This window comes from Sorex fumeus, unplaced genomic scaffold (genome assembly GCF_029834395.1).
Source record: "Sorex fumeus unplaced genomic scaffold, SorFum_2.1 ptg000043l, whole genome shotgun sequence".
NCBI classification, from domain to species: Eukaryota; Metazoa; Chordata; class Mammalia; order Eulipotyphla; family Soricidae; genus Sorex; species Sorex fumeus.
Genome location: NW_026606100.1, coordinates 34272223 through 34290121, shown reverse-complemented (window position 1 = coordinate 34290121; position 17899 = coordinate 34272223). Strand labels below are relative to the sequence as shown.

The following is a 17899-nucleotide window of genomic DNA, read 5'->3' as shown; positions in this document are numbered from 1 at the left end:
CTGAGGGGGACTGAGGAACACTGAGGGGACTCGGGGAAACTGAAGGGGACTGAGGGAAACTGAGGGGGACTGAGGGGACTGAGAGAAACTGAGAGGACTGAGGGAAACTGACGGGGACTGAGGAGGGACTGAGGGACACTGAGGGGGGGACTGAGGGGACTGAGGGAAACTGAGGGGACTGAGGGAAACTGATGGGGACTGAGGGAAACTGAGGGTGACTGAGGGAAACTGAGGGGACTGAGGGATACTGAGAGGGGACTGAGGGACACTGATTGGGGGGTGAGATGTTGCAGTGTCACCGCATTTCAGTTGTCAAAGTGTGCCTGGTCTCCAGCTGTCAGGGCCACTGGCTGGCTGTGACTTTGATCATACCAGTGAACCTGGCCCCGTGAACAATAGACCTCAGCTCCAGGTGGCTGTAACTTATCCAAACCTTTCCCGAAACATGGGCTCCTGGGGAGGGCTACTTTCGAGTCAGGCAGGAGTCTGGCTCACTGCGTTATTTCCAGCCAGCAGCTCTGCACAGGAATCAGGCTCCAGGAGCGCCCCCAACATCTCCCTGAGCTTATGCCTGAGGGGCGGGTTTCTGAGGCTCAGATTTCCTGGGAGCCCCATGTGAGCGGAAATAGTTGTGCTTTCATCCATGCGAGGCACCCCAGTGACTTATATATCTCAGCCAATTTTCACTGAGCAGCAAAATTAGCTTTTGGACATCCTGAGCAAATGGAGGCAGGCCGCAGTCGATATGAGCAATTAACCCCTAAATATTTAATAGATGCTGCGAGGGCGCCCTCTTCTTCTGAGAGAGACAGGGCGAGATCTTTACAAACAAACAGGTGAAATGGAGAAGCTGCCAGCCATCCTCACACCCCATCCCACCCGTCCTCCTCCAGGGCCTTCCATTTCCTCAGGAAAGCCCCAGGGCTCCACCAAGGGAAAGACCACTGTCAGCACTGTCCTCCCAGGTACTGACAAATGACAATGTTCCAGGGACAGACAGCCTTCTGGAGGCCAGTGGATCCCCCAAGCATGGGGTGGTAAGCATGGATGCCCGGGGCTGCTGGCAGTGGACAGCAGGACCAGAAGCAGGTAATTGCATAAGCAGGAAGAGGGACGGGGTCTCTCACCCAGAAATGCTGTGGTTAGGCCTCCCTAAAGTCTCTCTGATTTAACCCTCCACATCCTCCTTCCCCTGGGCTGTCAGTTCCAGCAGGTAACCCCTGCCACAAAAAATATTTCTGCTTCTCTAAAGTGAAATTGGAAGTGAACTGAGGCTGGGAAAACTCTTTTCATATATGTTCTGAATATGTCTCTATGCCAGTGCCGCCATCCAACTTAACTGTGGTTATCTCTGCACCACTCACCCCAGCAAAGCAGTGCTCAACAGGCATTGAAGCCAGTCACCCCAGTGATACCCAGCCAGTTGGGTCAGCTGCTGGCAGTGCTAGAGGACAATGATCGGTTGGCTTTTTCTTTTCTTTTCTTTTCTTTTTTTTGAGGAGGGGGCGTGTTGGGGCCCATCCAAGGTGATGCTGGGGAGTAGGTGACTCTTGACGGTCACCCCTGGTGGAAACGCCCTGCCAGGCAAGCACCTTTCTCTCCCCCTGCCCTCCGCCCCCACCCCTCACCCCACAATCTCTCTGGCCCTCAACTGCTCTGCTGAGGAAGGTGAGGGCTGGTGAAAGTAACAAACACACACACACACACACACACACACACACACACACACACACCTCGTCCCCACATGTCTCTGCCCTCCAAAGAACAGGCTAATTTCGGACCACGGCTCCTTCCAGATGCAAAGACGAGAAAAAAACAAGTAACATGCATGCATGCCAAAGGAATCCTGTTCCCAGCAGGTTCCTCTGATCCATCTGGCTAACCTGGATCCCTAGAGTAAGATGCTACAGAAACAAGCACTCCAGGAAAATGTGCACAATCCCCCTAGGAGCAGAGCAGAATGAGGAGGGGTTGCACAGGAGCAGGGCAGGGGAATGACCAGCAAGCAGTTCCATCCGGAACAGTAAGGAGGGCTTCCTGGAGGAGAACCACTTGCCCCTCCAAACCCTGCATTCCCCCTGTGAAGCCAGTTTTCCCCGACAGCAGAGGCAGAGCAGCTGCAGTGAGAATCGCTAATCCACTTACCTCCAGAGTGAGCTCTCAGTCACGCTCCCTAGGTTGAAGTCGTACAGCTTGGTCAGGATCAGTATAACCTGTGAGGCAAGGGGAGGAACAAAAGGGAGCACACTTGAGTTTGCATAACAATGTACATCGCATCTCAAATTACCCAGAGGAGGGTTTAGTGTTTATCCATTGAGTTGAGGGGTATTATAGGATCAAGCAAAGGGGAAAAATAATTTGTTTAATGCATCCCCTTAACTGGTAGTATTTATGTTAATCCCAAGGAAGCCCGCTTCAGAACTAAAACACAGCAATAAGAATCAACGGAGTTTCTCCAGTTGTTCATACACATCTGTCCCCTGCAAGGTCAGACACCGGCTGGCTTGCTCTGTTGGCTGGCCTGGCCACCCAGAGATCAGAGAAGGGGGCTGGCTTTGATCTGAAGATGTTTGGGATTAACAGACTCACTCCTAAGAGAGATGCCCACAGAGATCAAAGGGACCTGGGTTAGCATAAGCCCTAAATACTACAAGGGCAGGCAGTCTTGTCCCCATTCCTGGTCATGCAGTAAGCAGCTCACTGCACTCCACAGGGGCCCAGGACACTTTCCTGAGTCCTGCTGAAGTTAAGAACCCCAAGAGGAAGTTGGACTTGCCAGAGATCCGCAGCTGCCTAGGAGAGGGACAGTAGTTTTCTGAATGGTCTTGGGCAGCCCAGTCAGGTCCTATGCCTTTTCCCTTCTCTAGCTGGAGACGTGGACATCACACATTTCGCTGCCTGTCTCCCACGCGCCTGGACAGGGGTTTCGGCACATCTCAGTATCGACGAAGATGTTAAATGCACGCACCTGAATCGATTTTAATCAAAACGCAGGTGCCTAATACATAGCGCCTGCCTGCACGCGTGATAATCCAGTTACCCATAATTGTGTTTATCTAAATTTAATGCACAACTCATTTCACTTTTCTCAGCTCCTTCCCATTCCATAATTTAACTTCCTCCAGTTCATTTGCACAGCAGCCATTAAACTCTTTCCGAGATAATGAATTTCTGCTACCAAGACGGGGCTTTCCCATTTGAGGTATCCATTTAAGATTAAAGAAAAATAATCAGCCATTATATTGAACATTTGTATGGCATTTAACTGATAGAAAAATACTCTTCTGGAGATTTATTCCCACCAAGCTCCCCATGGGGCCGGTCAACATCATTTCCATTTCCTTTATGTAAACTGAGAAATAACAAGAGGCAAGGATATGACCCAATGGCAGAGTCCATGGCCAAGTTGGTCTGGGATGTTCAACTTCTCTGCAGTGCCATTTCTGGAGGCCTCCCCTGGCATGGAAATTTCTAGAACAGCATCATCTTCCAAGTCTGACCAGAGCACCACTACAATGACTGTGAATCCTATGCAAAGGACTGGTCCCCACAAACCCCCAGGGGTTCCTGCCTCTCCCATTCATGTCTCCTTTCTTCTTAAAATGAAGGCAAAAGATTTGTTCAGACTCTTCCCACCAAATGCCTACTAAAGTTCCCAGTATTCCTCTTAGCTGGATTCACACCCAGATACATACAACAGACTATCCTCTTCATTTAACCTTAATCAATAAGTCATTCTCACAGTTGTCACCACGCAAAAGCATGGAGCTGTTTGCAGGTCACCCCTAATTCTGGACCAACACAAACATAAACTCTACAAGGAATAAAGAGCTCTGAACACAAATCTAGAGACCTAAGTTAAACCACTTAACCTTCCCTCAAGAATGACCAGGTCGAATATACTCGTCCGATTTTCCAGATGGAAAAACTGAGGCCCATAGAAGATGCAGGGTATACATTCTCACTTGGGATCTGATCTACTGTAGCGCAAAGTCCTTTCATGCAGCAAGTGTTTCTGGGGGCTTGTGTGCAGAGGAACAAGTAGATATCAAGGAAGGATTGAAAAAATCTTTGGACCCAAGGAGCTGGGTCCTTCATGAAATTCCTTCATGAATTCCACACTGAATTATAAGCACCTTGCAAGGACATTTAAAAGGAACTTGAAAATTCGGGAGTCACCCAGAGCTCAAAGACCAGGCAGTAAGGGGGCAAGGGAATATAACTTTTGTTTTCATTGTCCTTACACAAAGAAACAGAAAGCTAAGAAGTATAATGAGTTAAGAACTAGACAAACATCTGAGGCCCAGGTTTCTTAAAGAAGCACCACTGGGACCATTGGGACCCAGTGGCTATAACCCTGGTGCATTTTAGTCAGCAGGGGAGATGAAAATAAATTGAAATAACTCATGAGTAAATAGTACTTCTCTACAAATATAAGGTATACACATACTGAACACATAAGAGGTAGTAGGGAAAATTCCTAGATATTTATGTATATACAACCCTAATGAGATAAGCTCACACAATCACAAATCACAAATCATCCTGTTAATCATCGATTGCCTCGAGCAGGCCCCAGTAACATCTCCTTCATCCTAGCCCTGAGATTATATTCAAGGCTCTTTAGGAGAATGAGACTCATCATTGTTACTAGTATTTGGCATATTATACATACATCTATACAGATATAGGCACATAAAGCCTTAAATAGCATCTGACATCATCATCAGTGGAATAGCTCAATTACAGATCTCTCAGAGCTTTTAATATTTTTTGTCTGTTGGGGTGTGACTTGGAGAACGAAAATCAGGTTTCACTCAACTTTGCACCCCCAATGCCTGGCACAATGCCTTGTACATGGCAGGTACTACATAAGGTGCAGTAAAGAATTCTAAATCTATGACAATGAAAAGGCATGAGATGATAATGTATGAGAGAGGAATAGATAATGTGCTCTAAGAGTTGAAAAGAAGCAGCAATTAAGTCCAGAAAATGATCAGCAAAGCCTTTATAAAGAAGAAACTGTGTGAGCTGCAACTTTAAAAAAAATGGTAAGAATTAATACATGGGGAAATGGAATTCCACCTGTCTCATCTTCTCCCAACCTTTTGTCCTTTCCTTCTTTCTTTCCTCCTTTGTTTTATTTCCTTTTTCCTTTCCTTCTTCCCTTTCCTTTTTCCTTTCCTTCTTCCTTCCCTCTATTCATTCTTTCCTTCCTTCACTTCATTTTTTCCTTCCTCTCTTCCTTATTGTTTCCTTCCTTCCTTTATACTCTCCCCTCCTTCTGTTCTTCCATATACCCTCCTTTTCAACTGAGATACAAGCAGTGCCAGTGGAAAAGAAGACACAGAAAACAATGGAATCATTCAAGAAGAACAAAAAGTCTAATTTGTTGTCAACTGTGATTGATAAAAAAAATTTTTAAAAATGAAGATGGTGGCAATGAGGGATTACATTATGATAAAAGTTTTATGTATTTATTATAAATTTATATGTGATGAATAAGGACTTTATCATAATAGAGACTTATAAACTAAGGGACAGTAAAGGTTATGAATGGCCTCTGACAAAATCAGCTGGTATTATCTTTGTGGACCAGCCACCTCTTCAGTTTTCTTGCAAAAGAATTTCTCCTACTGCCTCATATGCTCCACTCAATGCTAACTGCCTGGTCTTCAGACACACTAGATGCCAGTAACCAACATCTTTATTTCTCACTTCCTCTTTTTCCTGTCATTTATCTGTGCCTATTCCAAGCACAACATAAGACACTTGGTGCTAAAGTGATCAAAAGAGAAATGGTTCCTGTCAGCATGAAATGTGTAGCTTTCTTAACCTGCTGCTTTCCAAGATGATCTAAGGAGTCTCAAATCCTGGAAGTATTGGGGAGAGTGACATTGGTGGAGAGGGTAATTTGCAATTTCTACTTTATTCCCATACCAATTCCTATGTGACAGGAAGTTTCTACTTTTAGAAAAGTTTAGAAAAGAAGTTACAGTACCCATCCCAGCTGAGAAGACTGAATCCCCACCCCTTCCATTTAGTAGGATGCAAGAATCCAGGTAGAGAATGGGGAACAGGATGCAGAAGGGAACACTGAGACAACAGTGGAGAAAGATAGTCACTCTGGGGAGGGTCTTGAGCTGGACTGTGTCAGGCATGAAAGCCTATGAGTAACAGTAAATCACAGTGCCTTTTTTTAAGTGCCTGTCATAGAGATAGGCAGAAGAGGTGGGGGTGGCAGAGGAGGGAAACGGGTGACACTGATAGAAGTTGACATTGGTGATGGGATTTGTGTAAGAACATTGTATGCCTGAAACTCAATCATGAATAACTTTGTAAGTCATGGCACCTTAAATTTTTTTTCAATTTCACCCATACATTATTTTGCTTCTCCCCTGGTGCTTAGCCCTTACTTCCTTACTTTCCAAACGGGGTTGATAGCCAGAGAGCCTCCCTCCACACCCAATCATACGACTTGCAGCCACCCATATCTGAGCAATTTGCGTGTCTTTTCAAAACCTACTCCAATTTCCTAAAATGGAAATAATGATATGCTTCTCCAGGCCAACCTACAAGGTTGTTGATTGATTAAAACCAAATAAGAGAAGTAGACCTGCTTGACAATCTGTACTATATAAATATAAGTCATTAATGTAATCATTATTGTTCAGGAGTCAAATGATCTTTATGGGATAGGGGGAAAGGTGGGAATTTGGATTCTGGAGTGACTCAGGTCCTGAAAATTATCCTTCCCCTCTACTCCCCACTTGCCAAGTCAGATGCCATCTGCAAATCAGACCTGGCATGATCAAGGAGCTCCTCCACTCTGCTCAGAAAGGAAGACAGAAGTCCCCAGGGGATTCCTGTCCTCTGAAAGGATAATGCATAATCTGCAATTCATAAATCACTGAATGGGCGCTCTTGCCATGAGCACATTCAGTGAAGTGAGGACCTTTAATGCCTATAAAATTTTACTCTAAAGGAAAATTAGTTCATTAAAGCTCCTTGAAATCTCAGTGTCTCTAGATACATGAGATTTTCAGCCCAGTTCCCTCGGTTTCCCCTCAACTCTTACCACCCCATTCTTGCCCCTACCTGGGAGTTCTCTGTTTCCAGAAAAAATGAACAGAATCTGTGGTTTTCTTTCCAGAAGTTGTTGAAAATGGTAATGTGAGAAGGATTCTAAAACACAGGCCGTAAGAACACCCAACAAAGTATGTCTCAGTGCCAGCAGAGTCCAAATCCCAGACTCCTACCGAAGAAGGATTTCCCACAGCAAACAGATACCGACTATTTGCAGTCCACAACCCAACTGATTCCTAGTACAAGAGTGTTGGACACCTACTAGGAGTCCAGAACTGAGCTAAGTAGGGGTCAACTTCAAAATCACACAATCAGGGTTCCTGTTTCTACCAGACATTGAAATCTAGTTAAAAAGACGATGAGTATCAGAAATACCTACTGTATCATTTTATGAGGCAAAAATGGTGCAAAAGTGGTTATCTCTTTCCTGTTTCTTTTAGGGCACATTGTAAATACTGTGTTTCAAGAGAGAACCTCACTGTGGCCCTGATTGCTCCCTCATCACACATTTGGGGAGACAAAGTCCACCCTTTCTGAAAGGTACTGCAGTCCACTGGGTTACCGGGTTTCGGTTCCCTGTGTTGTTTTTCATTCCATTAGTTCCAGCTAAGAAAAAACTGCTTTTAATTTGCCAAGTGCTTTGAACTCAGGAGTCAAGAAAACAAACCAGTTTTTGTGACTTCAGGAAGTTTACACTCCAGCAGAAGAAATAAACAAACACATAAACAAACAAAAAGGAGGCAGCAGAATGGTCAGATGATGGTAAGTACTGCGGAGGGGTGGAGAAATACACCAGAAGCTAAGAGTAAATATTGCACTGCAGGCATCATCCAGAAGATAAGAGACTCTGTGGGACACTGAGAGGGGAGAACTAAACTTAGGAGCTATCTGGGTAGCTTATGAGCATTCCAGGCAGAGGATGCAGAAAAAGATCCTGCAAAGAATCAATGAGTTTCCTTATGGGAACATCAGATTCCAGGCATATGGGAACATCAGATTCCAGGAACAGCATGGACAATGAGGCTGGAGCTGTAAGATGCAGAAATAGGAGATGAGGCAGGGAGATCTTGGGAGGCTGAAATCTTACCAGAAATTGCCAACCAACAGGACTCTGGCTCCAACTTACAGAATGAGAATCTAGCTATCAGAGGGCTCTGACTAAAGCATTCCAGTGTTCATAGGATCACTCTCGCTGCTGTGTTGCGAAAGACAGTGAGTGAATACAACTGGATAAGGGTCTGCAGTAATTAATCATTCAGAGGCAATAACAGTGTGGACTATCATCCTTACAGCAATGGGAGAGCTGAAAATGCATGGAAGAGAAATATGTTTTAAAGATAGATTCAAGATTTATTGACAGATTGATTGAGTATGGGAAGTGTATGAAAGAGAGTAATAAAAGAAACTAAGCAAGTGAAAGCAAAAAGTTGCTGTTTCTTAAAATGGAAACTATATGAGAAAGATTTGCTGGAAAGATTACCAGTTCAACTTTGGCCATTAAGTCTGAGGTGCCTATGAGGCACTCAAATGGAAAAGTCAGATAAATAAATGAGAAGAGTTCAGAGAGGAGAATCTAGGTGGAAAATCTATTTGGGAGTCATCCATAATGAGACGGTATCTACAAACTCGATCTGGATTAGATCACCCACTGATGGAATGTTGAAAGAGTAGAGATATGAGGATTGAAAGCTGGGGCACTTCAGCATTTAGAGGTCAAGGAATTGCGAAAAGGAAACCAGCATGAACTTGAACTTCTGAAAATTAGCACCGCGGCAATTTATGTCTGGTGTAAATGTACACCAAGTGGTACTTCCTGCAGAAGAGATTCTCAATAATCAGATGGTCAAGATGGTTATTGGAACTATGATACTTCTTTACCCAGATGCTGTTTCATTTGTTGGCTTGGTCATGGCCATTGTGGCAGATTTGGCATCCAAAGTTTGATGTGCCTTTCTCCTCACTAGGGCTGATGGGAATTTTGTAAAGGCTGATTCCCCACTGGCCTACACCAAAAATCAATGCTGAGCCTCTACACAGCACCTAGTGGCTGATTGATTACAGTGCACCCCTCCCATCACATAGGGAACAATTAACTTCTAATTGAAATTGCTTTTCCTGCCTGCAGTGATTATGCTACAATCCAAGTATTTCAATTTCAGAATGCCTCTGTCTCTGTCATGGTCTCCCATATAACATTATTTTAACAAAGGAACTCATTTCACAGCAAATGAAGTGCAGTAATAGGCATAGTCTATGGGATCCTCTGCTCTTAGCACAAACTTCATCACCCAGAAGCAGCTGTCCTGGTACAATGGCTCAATGGATTTTCAAAGACTCAGTGACAGCTCTGGCTGGGGGCCAATCCGTGTAAGGTTAGGTGCTACTCTCCAGGAGCTGCCATTATTTGGTCAAAACACAAAGATCGGGGAATCATGGAACAAAAGTGTGAGTGATACTTTCCATACTATATCCAATAAGCCATCAAAGAAGATTTTCTTCTTGCCCCACAACTCTTGATTCAGTTAACTGGAAAATATTGGTTTCTAAGGAGGGAATTGTCACCAGGAGATAAAACAATACTCCGTTGAACTGGCAACAAAAATTAATACCTGGTTATTTTAAGTTTGTCAAGCTACCACTGAACCAATATAAAGACAGAGTGGAAATGGATCCTCACAGTAACCAAAGGCATGGATCACGCTCACTGTTGGGTCATATTCCCACTACATATTGTAGGTTGCCAAGTCCGCAAATGGTATTTCCCAGATTTTCCTATTATCTGGCTTCCAGAGTCTACCAAGTGGGGGAAGGGAGCAGGAGGACTGGAGGGGAACAAAGGAAGAAGACACTTCTGTTTTCCAGTAACAGCACAAGAACTGAAAGAAACAAGAGCAATAGTGCTAGATCCAGGGAACAGGAAGTGCCAACACCTTTCTCTTTCTTGTACCCACAGTCTCCAGTGCTCTTGGAATCAATCCCTGCCTGCTATGTCTTACCTTTGAATTATCTTGAGTCAGAGACTTTCACTGACACAGAAGGTTTTGTGAGATCAGAGGAAAGCCAATAGAGCATCTTCTCTGGAAGCCAAATAAAGTGTCTCCAGGAGGAAAGAGAGAGCCACTGTGTGAAATGCATATGCAGACTACAGACCATCAAGAAGGAGAAGCATCCATTAGCATTAGCTCCTCTGCAGAGGCTTTCAGAGCAACTGTTTCCTAAGTTCCTGATCTTCACTGTAATTGCTTCCATCCTTACACCAGAATGGCCTCTCTGACACAGAGCTGATTTCTCTCACTTGCTGCTGAGTGATCTTCCGGTAACCTCTCATTGCCTTTATAATACGATCCTCACTCCTCAACAAGGAACAAATTGTTTTTCTCAGCCTAGATGAGCCCCCAGTTCCATAGGTACAAAAACTTCTTTGCCCAGGAACTTTCCAAACTTCACCCTAGGTACTTCATCTGGTTGTTCACCTGTGTCTGTTAATAAAGTACTGCCCAGAGTTCTCTGAGCCACTCCTAAGAATAATCAAATCCAAGGATGATGATGTGTTAAGAGCCTCAACATGTAGCCAAGGCAGACAGAAAGTGGGATTCCTGTGGGCCCTGTTATTTAAATGCTCCCCATTTAAGTCAGGGGAGCCACCATGTGGGACCAAGCCTTAATTTGTGGGACGTGACACTCTTGGGTCAACAGTCAAACCTGATTACACTGTAGGACACAGAGCTGGTGTTGCAGAGAACTACTTGGTGACGGAAAACGTCTACTCCTCCGGTGACCAGAAGTGCTATTAAGGTGAAAGTGTTGGAGCGACAAGGCAGTCAGGTACTGGGCTGGGTTCTTTCTGACACTGATCCTATTCTTCCCAAGGGTTGTATCAAGCTCTCAGGTGCATGGTTTTCTTTGATGAGCTCATCTGCCAAGCTCTTCTAGAAGGGAAAATTCAAAGTGCTTGTGAAGGAAAGTCCAGAATATTCAGAATAAAAGGAAGAGGAGACAGGAAAAGAAGGGAGAAATTAGGAATACTGTCTTCTAACACGTGATCTATGAGATTTTAGAGAGCTTAATATTCTCTTCGGGAACAGAGGTGATCACCCCTGCCAGCTGGATTTTCTGGATTTGGGCTCCAGAAAACACTTCAAAAGCAAGGTGTGGTGCAGCAGATCCATGCAGGAAAAAAAGCAGAAGAGATGCAGAAAGTCAGGGGGCAACTTTAAGTATTTACTGAGCATCTACTAAGCACCAAGCACTGTTTTGAGGGAGGGTCTATGTGCACCACAGAGTAATGGGCATAGCCAGAAAGAAAGAGGGATACCATTATTTTCACTAACCTATGAGTGAAAACTGGCTTGAATTGAGCAGCCAGAAGGAGTCAGCATCCACCTATTCCTATGTGATCAAGAAAGGGATGAGAGGCAGAGGAATTAATCAGCATGAATCATGCCTACTGAAAAGTAGGCCTTGGTTAAGAAAGCGTTTTGCAGAATTTGGTCACTGAATAAGACAAGTGACAGATCTGGAAATGGAAATGCAGTGTTGTTGAAACAAGGAGCCTGTGAAAAATGGTTGTTAAATAGTGGGGGGTTTGTTCTGGTTTTGTGTAACAAGCCATTAAAAATGAATTAAAAATCCATTCTCTCTCATTCCCTGAGGGACTTTAAAAATGAACGAGACAGCCATCTCTGGGAAATGATTTAGGTAGCATGCAGCCCAGCAACGGGGTGGAGTCAAAGGACCCCAGAACTTCCTAACAGCCTATTCCATGATAAAAGCTCACCAGAACCAGGGGTTAATTGCTCCAAAGGTGTGTGGTTAACTGGAGCCTACGGCTATACCTTCCTGCTTGTCCATCACTCCCTCTGTGCTCCACCACCAGAATCAGACTGTCTCAGAGAGCAAGAGCAGAGACGGGGGTGAGCAGATGAAAGACGAAGGAGTATCTCTAAAGTCACCTGAGTGAGGCTTGCAGAGACAATCATCAACTGAGAGGAAAAGATAAGCGGCCTGTTTCCTTAGGAGAAGAGCAAAAGCTCAGCACCCGTCCACCCTGGAGTGGGAAGTTCATGCTCTCTCCCTATGTGACCTCAGGTCCGGGGCTTCTACCTAGGAAGTCTCAGTGTCTCCTTTGGGAAAATGGAGCGGAAACCCTTCCTGCAGAGAATTCTGGAAAGCAGGTGGGGACAGGTTCCTGCACCAGGTTGCACAGCAATCCCTCAGCCACTGCTAGAAACCTTCCTTTCCTGTCTCTCCATAAATCAGGTCACTTGCCACCCAAGTAGGAGAATGCCATATCCCCGAGAGAGAGCATGTCACTTCTTTAGTGATGACAACTTGAAGCTCACGAAATAAAGAGCAACCTCTCACTGATGTGGAGATGAAAGCCAGGAGTGTCCCCGGTGCTGGGACAGGCTGACTTTGTGGAGACATGCACTGACAGCTCAGCAAAGAGAAGATCACAGGCACATCAAGTCTATTTTGCCAGCTGTGTGATCCTGCCCACGTGCATTGCTGCTCCTGCCTGAACGTGTGCAAGAGCACACATGCATGCTCACACACACACACACACACACACACACACACACACACACACACAGCCCCTTCTGCCACTCTCATCAGGGACACCATCCCTCTAGACTGTCAGCCCAATTATTCGGGCTGCTGATACAGTGGGTTTCATGGGAATCAGCAATTCCCCAGACAAGAATAGCTACCTGGGGCTGGAATCATAGTCCAGCAGTGAGGACACAGGCTTTGCACATGATTGATCTGGTTGCATCCCTGGCACCCCATGTGGCTCCCTGAGACTTGCCAGAAGTGACCCCTAGCACAAAACAAGGAGTAAGCCCTGAGTACTTCTAGATGTGGTCCTTAATTTTTTCAAAATAATTTTTAAAGAAGAAGTAACTGCCAGCCCAAGGAACCTTTGATAATAAACCAGAGTTGCAGTACAATTAGATTGTAAGGTCCCTCAGGACAAACTACTTATGTTTTAGTTGCTCTGATAGGAAGTGCTGGCACATTCTCAGATCCACTATAAATATGTATACAAGGTATGGACAGATAGTATTGGCATTGCCTTGCACCCATCAGATCTTAGTTTGAATCTCCAGCACCACACAAGTTTCCAGAGATATGGACCCATGACATTGCCAAGGTCAACACTTGAGCATAGAGCCAGGAATAACCCTAAAAGCATTAGGAAGAAAATACCCACACATACACACAAAAAATCATGGGTTTTCTGTTTCTATTACGATCGATCTATAATTCAACCTTAAAAATCACTACCAAGTCTCCTTCAGGGCAATTTACCATGTTAAAATCTGAGAGGGACAAAAAGACAAGACACAAATTCCCTCACCTATAGTATTTTCAATGTAAGAAAGAAAAGAAATGCATGTATGCAACTAGCACCAGGGAAAGTCAAAATTGTTTTGAGGAGAGCCATATAGGGGACACCTCATCTAAAGGCCCAAGGGGGTCTTCGAGGAGTCTGCAACCAGACACAGGATAGAAAGGAATGATTCCCTAGTAGGGGTGAAGTAGAGTATTACCCTCTGTGAACATGTTTTACAAGAGTAAAATGACTCACTGGAGTCTCATCTAAAGCCCCAAGAGGGTCTTCCAGGAGCCCTGCAACATCGACACGGGATAGAAAGGAGTAATTCCTAGTGGGGTTGAAGCAGAGCATTATCCTCTGTGAACATTTTTTACAAGAGTTAAATGACTCACTGTCGTAGGTAATTAAGGCCATGGGCTCTCCAGTGTGATAAAATACCAGGAGGCTGGAATTGCTTATCATGTGCCAGGACTAAGGGTGGTCACCTGAGGCCATGATGATAGTGAGGGTTCTATATGCCAAATACATAAGTTTCTTTCTTTGTATTAAAGAACTTTACAAAGTTGTTGATAGTTGATAGCTGAATTCTAGGCATTTAGTATTTCAACACCAGTCCCACCACCAGTGACAACTTCCCTCTACTAGTGTTCCCATATTCCCTCCCCATACCTACTTTTCAACTTGACAGGCACATTACAAAGTTCCAGTATTCTCAGCTTATATCTCATGTTTTCAGTGTTGTTGAATCTCTGTTTTGGATATATGACTATATCATTCATTCATATCACCAGTATAACTGAAGCCCTAATGCCTGTTTATCAATTTCTTCCCATTCTCTTCTTTACTCCTAGATTTCTTTCCTTCTCGGTCTCCTCTCTAAACACTGGGGTCAAGGCTGATCCCAAATATGTATGTTTCTATTTCTACAGATCCCCAGAGTGACTTAAAGCAGCACACAAGTATTAGCCTATGATCTGGAAGATCAGAAATCCAAACTGGTTTTCTATGGTTAAGATAGAGGAGATGGTGGGCTATATTCCCATCTTCCTTCTGTAGACTAGAGATGGCTCTTTCCTTCACTTTTCCATTTTCTCCAAATTGTGCCTAAGTCATTCTATGTTACTGACTCTCATCCATCTCTCAAAGCCAACTTAGGCTGATGGACTTTTCTCTCACCATCACTTAGACTCACTCTCCTGCCTCCTTCCCTTTTACAATTCCTTCCAATATCATGGGCTGTGACAGGAAACCCAGGATGATCTCTTCTTCCTCATCTCAGTGGGTTACAACTTTTTCCCATCTACTATCTTATTCCCCTTTGCTGTGTAGCCTAACAGGTTCTGGGGAAGAGGCCAGATGCAATTTTGAGAAGCCACTATTTTCTGCCTACCTAGTGCTGGGCTAAAGTTTTAATTCTCCTCAACAAATAGTATGACAATGTTTCCTATGCTTGAGCAGGTGAGTGATCCATTTGTACCTGAACTTAGGAAACAAATCTCAGGAGTATGAAGAGTAGATTGGAGAAGACGCAAAGAAGGGAGACTTTGCCATAATTCAAATATCTGAGAAAAAAAGATGAGACAGTAGCCATCAGAGAGGAAAGAGAGGGTGGGGTGGAAGGAAATTCTATGGAAATTGTTGCTAAAAGTTGATTCCAAGATGCTTCCCAGATTGCCAGGAAGTTGGTGTGCTTCATGGCAGTCCAAAAGTCTGGGTTTGAAAAGTAGTGCCAACATTTCCAGGAGGCCCAACTTCCAACTTCCTAGATCCCACCTCTCATTTTTGGCATCAGGAGTAAGACCTGGGTTTCCAGTTTATGGTCCTTAAACTATGCATCTTTTCTTTCATGTAAGCATGCCATGATTCTCCTTCTATCCTATTATACTCATCTCCATCAGCTTAAGAACTGCTGGTATTTTGCTACTGATTACCCAACTGCCTGAAATAAGAATCTCTTTCCCTAGATGTGAGTGGTTACACTGATGAATCTGGCCCCTCTGAGACAACTTCCATAAACTCTTAGATATCTCTTCTGATTTTCCCTGACTTCCATGTCCTTTTTGACTTATCTATTTTCTAGATTTTGACCTCAGAATCAAGCTCCCGGAAGAGAACAACACAGAGTCTTCTGCCCACGCACCTGTCTGTCCTCACCGGGGCCCCTGGGCGGGAGGGAGTGGGTTAAGTTTCCCTCTCTACTCTGAGCAGAGGTCCAGCAGCTGAAGACCTCCGGGACCCAGCCACAGCCATGCTAAAACCACTCTCCACACGCTTGGATGAGCCTCACGCATGAAGGAACCAGCAGAGGAACCCAGGTGTGCGGGACCCAGGAGTGAGATCTCCAAGCCTGCTCGGTTCGGGACTGGGCCTCCTCCACCAAGATCCTCCATCTTCCAGTGGCTAGACAGTTACGCCCACCAACTGCCGTGTAACCCCATCAACGGCCCAGATCCAGGGACTATAAAACCAAGCTTCAGGACCTTTTATTGTCTAGTTCTCGCCCTCAGAGAACCTGGCAGGCTACTGAAAGTATCCTGTCCACATATATGCCTGACTGGGAACACCTATAAAGGTGATTAGAGGCTGCCCCAAAAGCCTCCATCCCTCTCGGAGAGCCCAGCAAGCTACCGAGAGTATCCCACCCTCACAGCAGAGCCCGAAAAGCTAACCATGTCTTACTAGATATCCCAAAAACAGTAACAATAATGGTCCTCATTCCCCTGACACTGAAAGAGCCCCCAATGTGCCATTTGGCTACACTAGAACATAACAGGGATGAATGGAGACGTACATTACTGGCGCCTGCTCGAGCAAATCAATGAACAACAGGATGATAGTGATAGTGTGATAGTGACCTCAGAATAACACAGACCTGGGCCTTGGCAAACTATAGGTTTTAATCTGCTTTAAACTCTTGAACAAATCCTTAATCAAAACTCTCAGGCTGAACTAACTATCATGATAAATGATCCATCCATTCAAGCAAGAAGGTGCTTCAATGTCCCAGCCAACAGAGACAGAAAATAGTGCGTAATTCAGGTGCTATAAGTCCCAGAGAACTGTCCCCTCTAGCAGCCAGTGTTCCTCTAGCAGCCAAACCAATAGTTCTTTGACAAAGTTCTGGGAACTGCTTAAAATAACATTATCTTGGACTGGGTCTTCATAGAACTCCTGAGAAGGGTAGAGAACCTCCAGTGCCTGATGGTGGATGATTCAAGAGGCTTCTCCTGTGCATCCCAGGACACAATCACAAAAACACATAATTTATGTGGACTGGTGTGCCAGCACACATTTGATCATATTTCCTTTGCCTTCCTTTTGGCTAAGAATTCATGGCTATGGTCCTAAGAAATTTATCTTTGACAAAATATCTTGGAAAGAAAAAAACCTACCAGGTTCCACACTTATCTCAGCTAGACTCAGTGTCCAGGCCAGGGAGACTGGCCAAGGGGAGCTGGCAGCCTTTCTGGGGTGTTGACGCAGGTCTAAATGCTCTTCCTCCAGGACAGAAAGAAGACAAGGAGTGCTCAGGAAAGAAAGCCTCAGTGCCAGAGCCGGGGCTCTCTGAGACAGAAGCAGGAATCCAAGACAGATCAGACTCCCATTTAGAAGAATATGGAATGCAGAATAGCTGTTTGTATTCTGAGACAAAGAGAAGAAATTGAAAATAAGAAACAGAAACACATTTGGGTCTCAGGCAAGATGAGACAACAGAAAAATGTGCAGGTTTTCTGCACTGCTTTCATTTCAGCTTGAATGGAAAGACATTCTTTGCAGCTATGTTTTTCATGCCAACAATCATGTATTGAACATTACTATATACCGAGGTCTGCTTTAGGAGCTGGAAAAGGTGAGCTGTAGTGTCCCCTCTCATTCTAATGAAGGGAAAACAGGTAAACGGTAAATAATTCATGTCATGTGCTCTCTGCACTCAGTGTCTCATAATTTCATGGAGGATTGGCTCCTCCCACTTCAGGATTGCACAGAAAACAACTGACAAAAAGTCAAGAGAGATGGCTCTGCACCTTGACCAGCCCTGCAAGAGCACAGGGAACTTGATGCTGGAGGTGGTGTTGAGTGAGCACGGTGAAGGAGCCTCTGCTTTGAAAGTGCTGTATTCCCAGAAGTTCCACAGTGGAGCAGCGACAAAAGTCCTACCAGATGCTCTCGATTAAATGAAACTGATCTACAAGACCCCAAAAGGAACATAAACCCTGCCGTCCATGGCCAATAATGTTTATATGTCCTCTTCACCATGCTTTACTTCCTGTGTCAGTTACCACGTACCCAGCACTCTTCAAACCCAGCAGAGGAGCAGCCCTCATGACTCCAGTCCCTACTGGTTTCTCCAACATAAACCAACTTTTTATCCCATTCTTCTTGCTTTATCACAAAATTGGCCCTTGACTTATCTTGTATTAAGTATACATGTACTTCCCTTTAAATGCCAACATTCAACTCTGTTAAACATTC

The 17899-nt window shown here is 44.7% G+C and overlaps 1 protein-coding gene across 1 annotated transcript in view; it reads right to left on the bottom strand.

The window, feature by feature from the left end:
• SORCS3 (sortilin related VPS10 domain containing receptor 3) overlaps positions 1 to 17899 on the bottom strand; it is a 638571-nt gene that overhangs the window by 445403 nt on the left and 175269 nt on the right. Inside the window, exon 2 of the mRNA XM_056120660.1 lies at positions 2146 to 2213. Coding sequence (XP_055976635.1) covers positions 2146 to 2213 — 68 coding nt within the window. The remainder of the gene's footprint in view (positions 1 to 2145; positions 2214 to 17899) is intronic.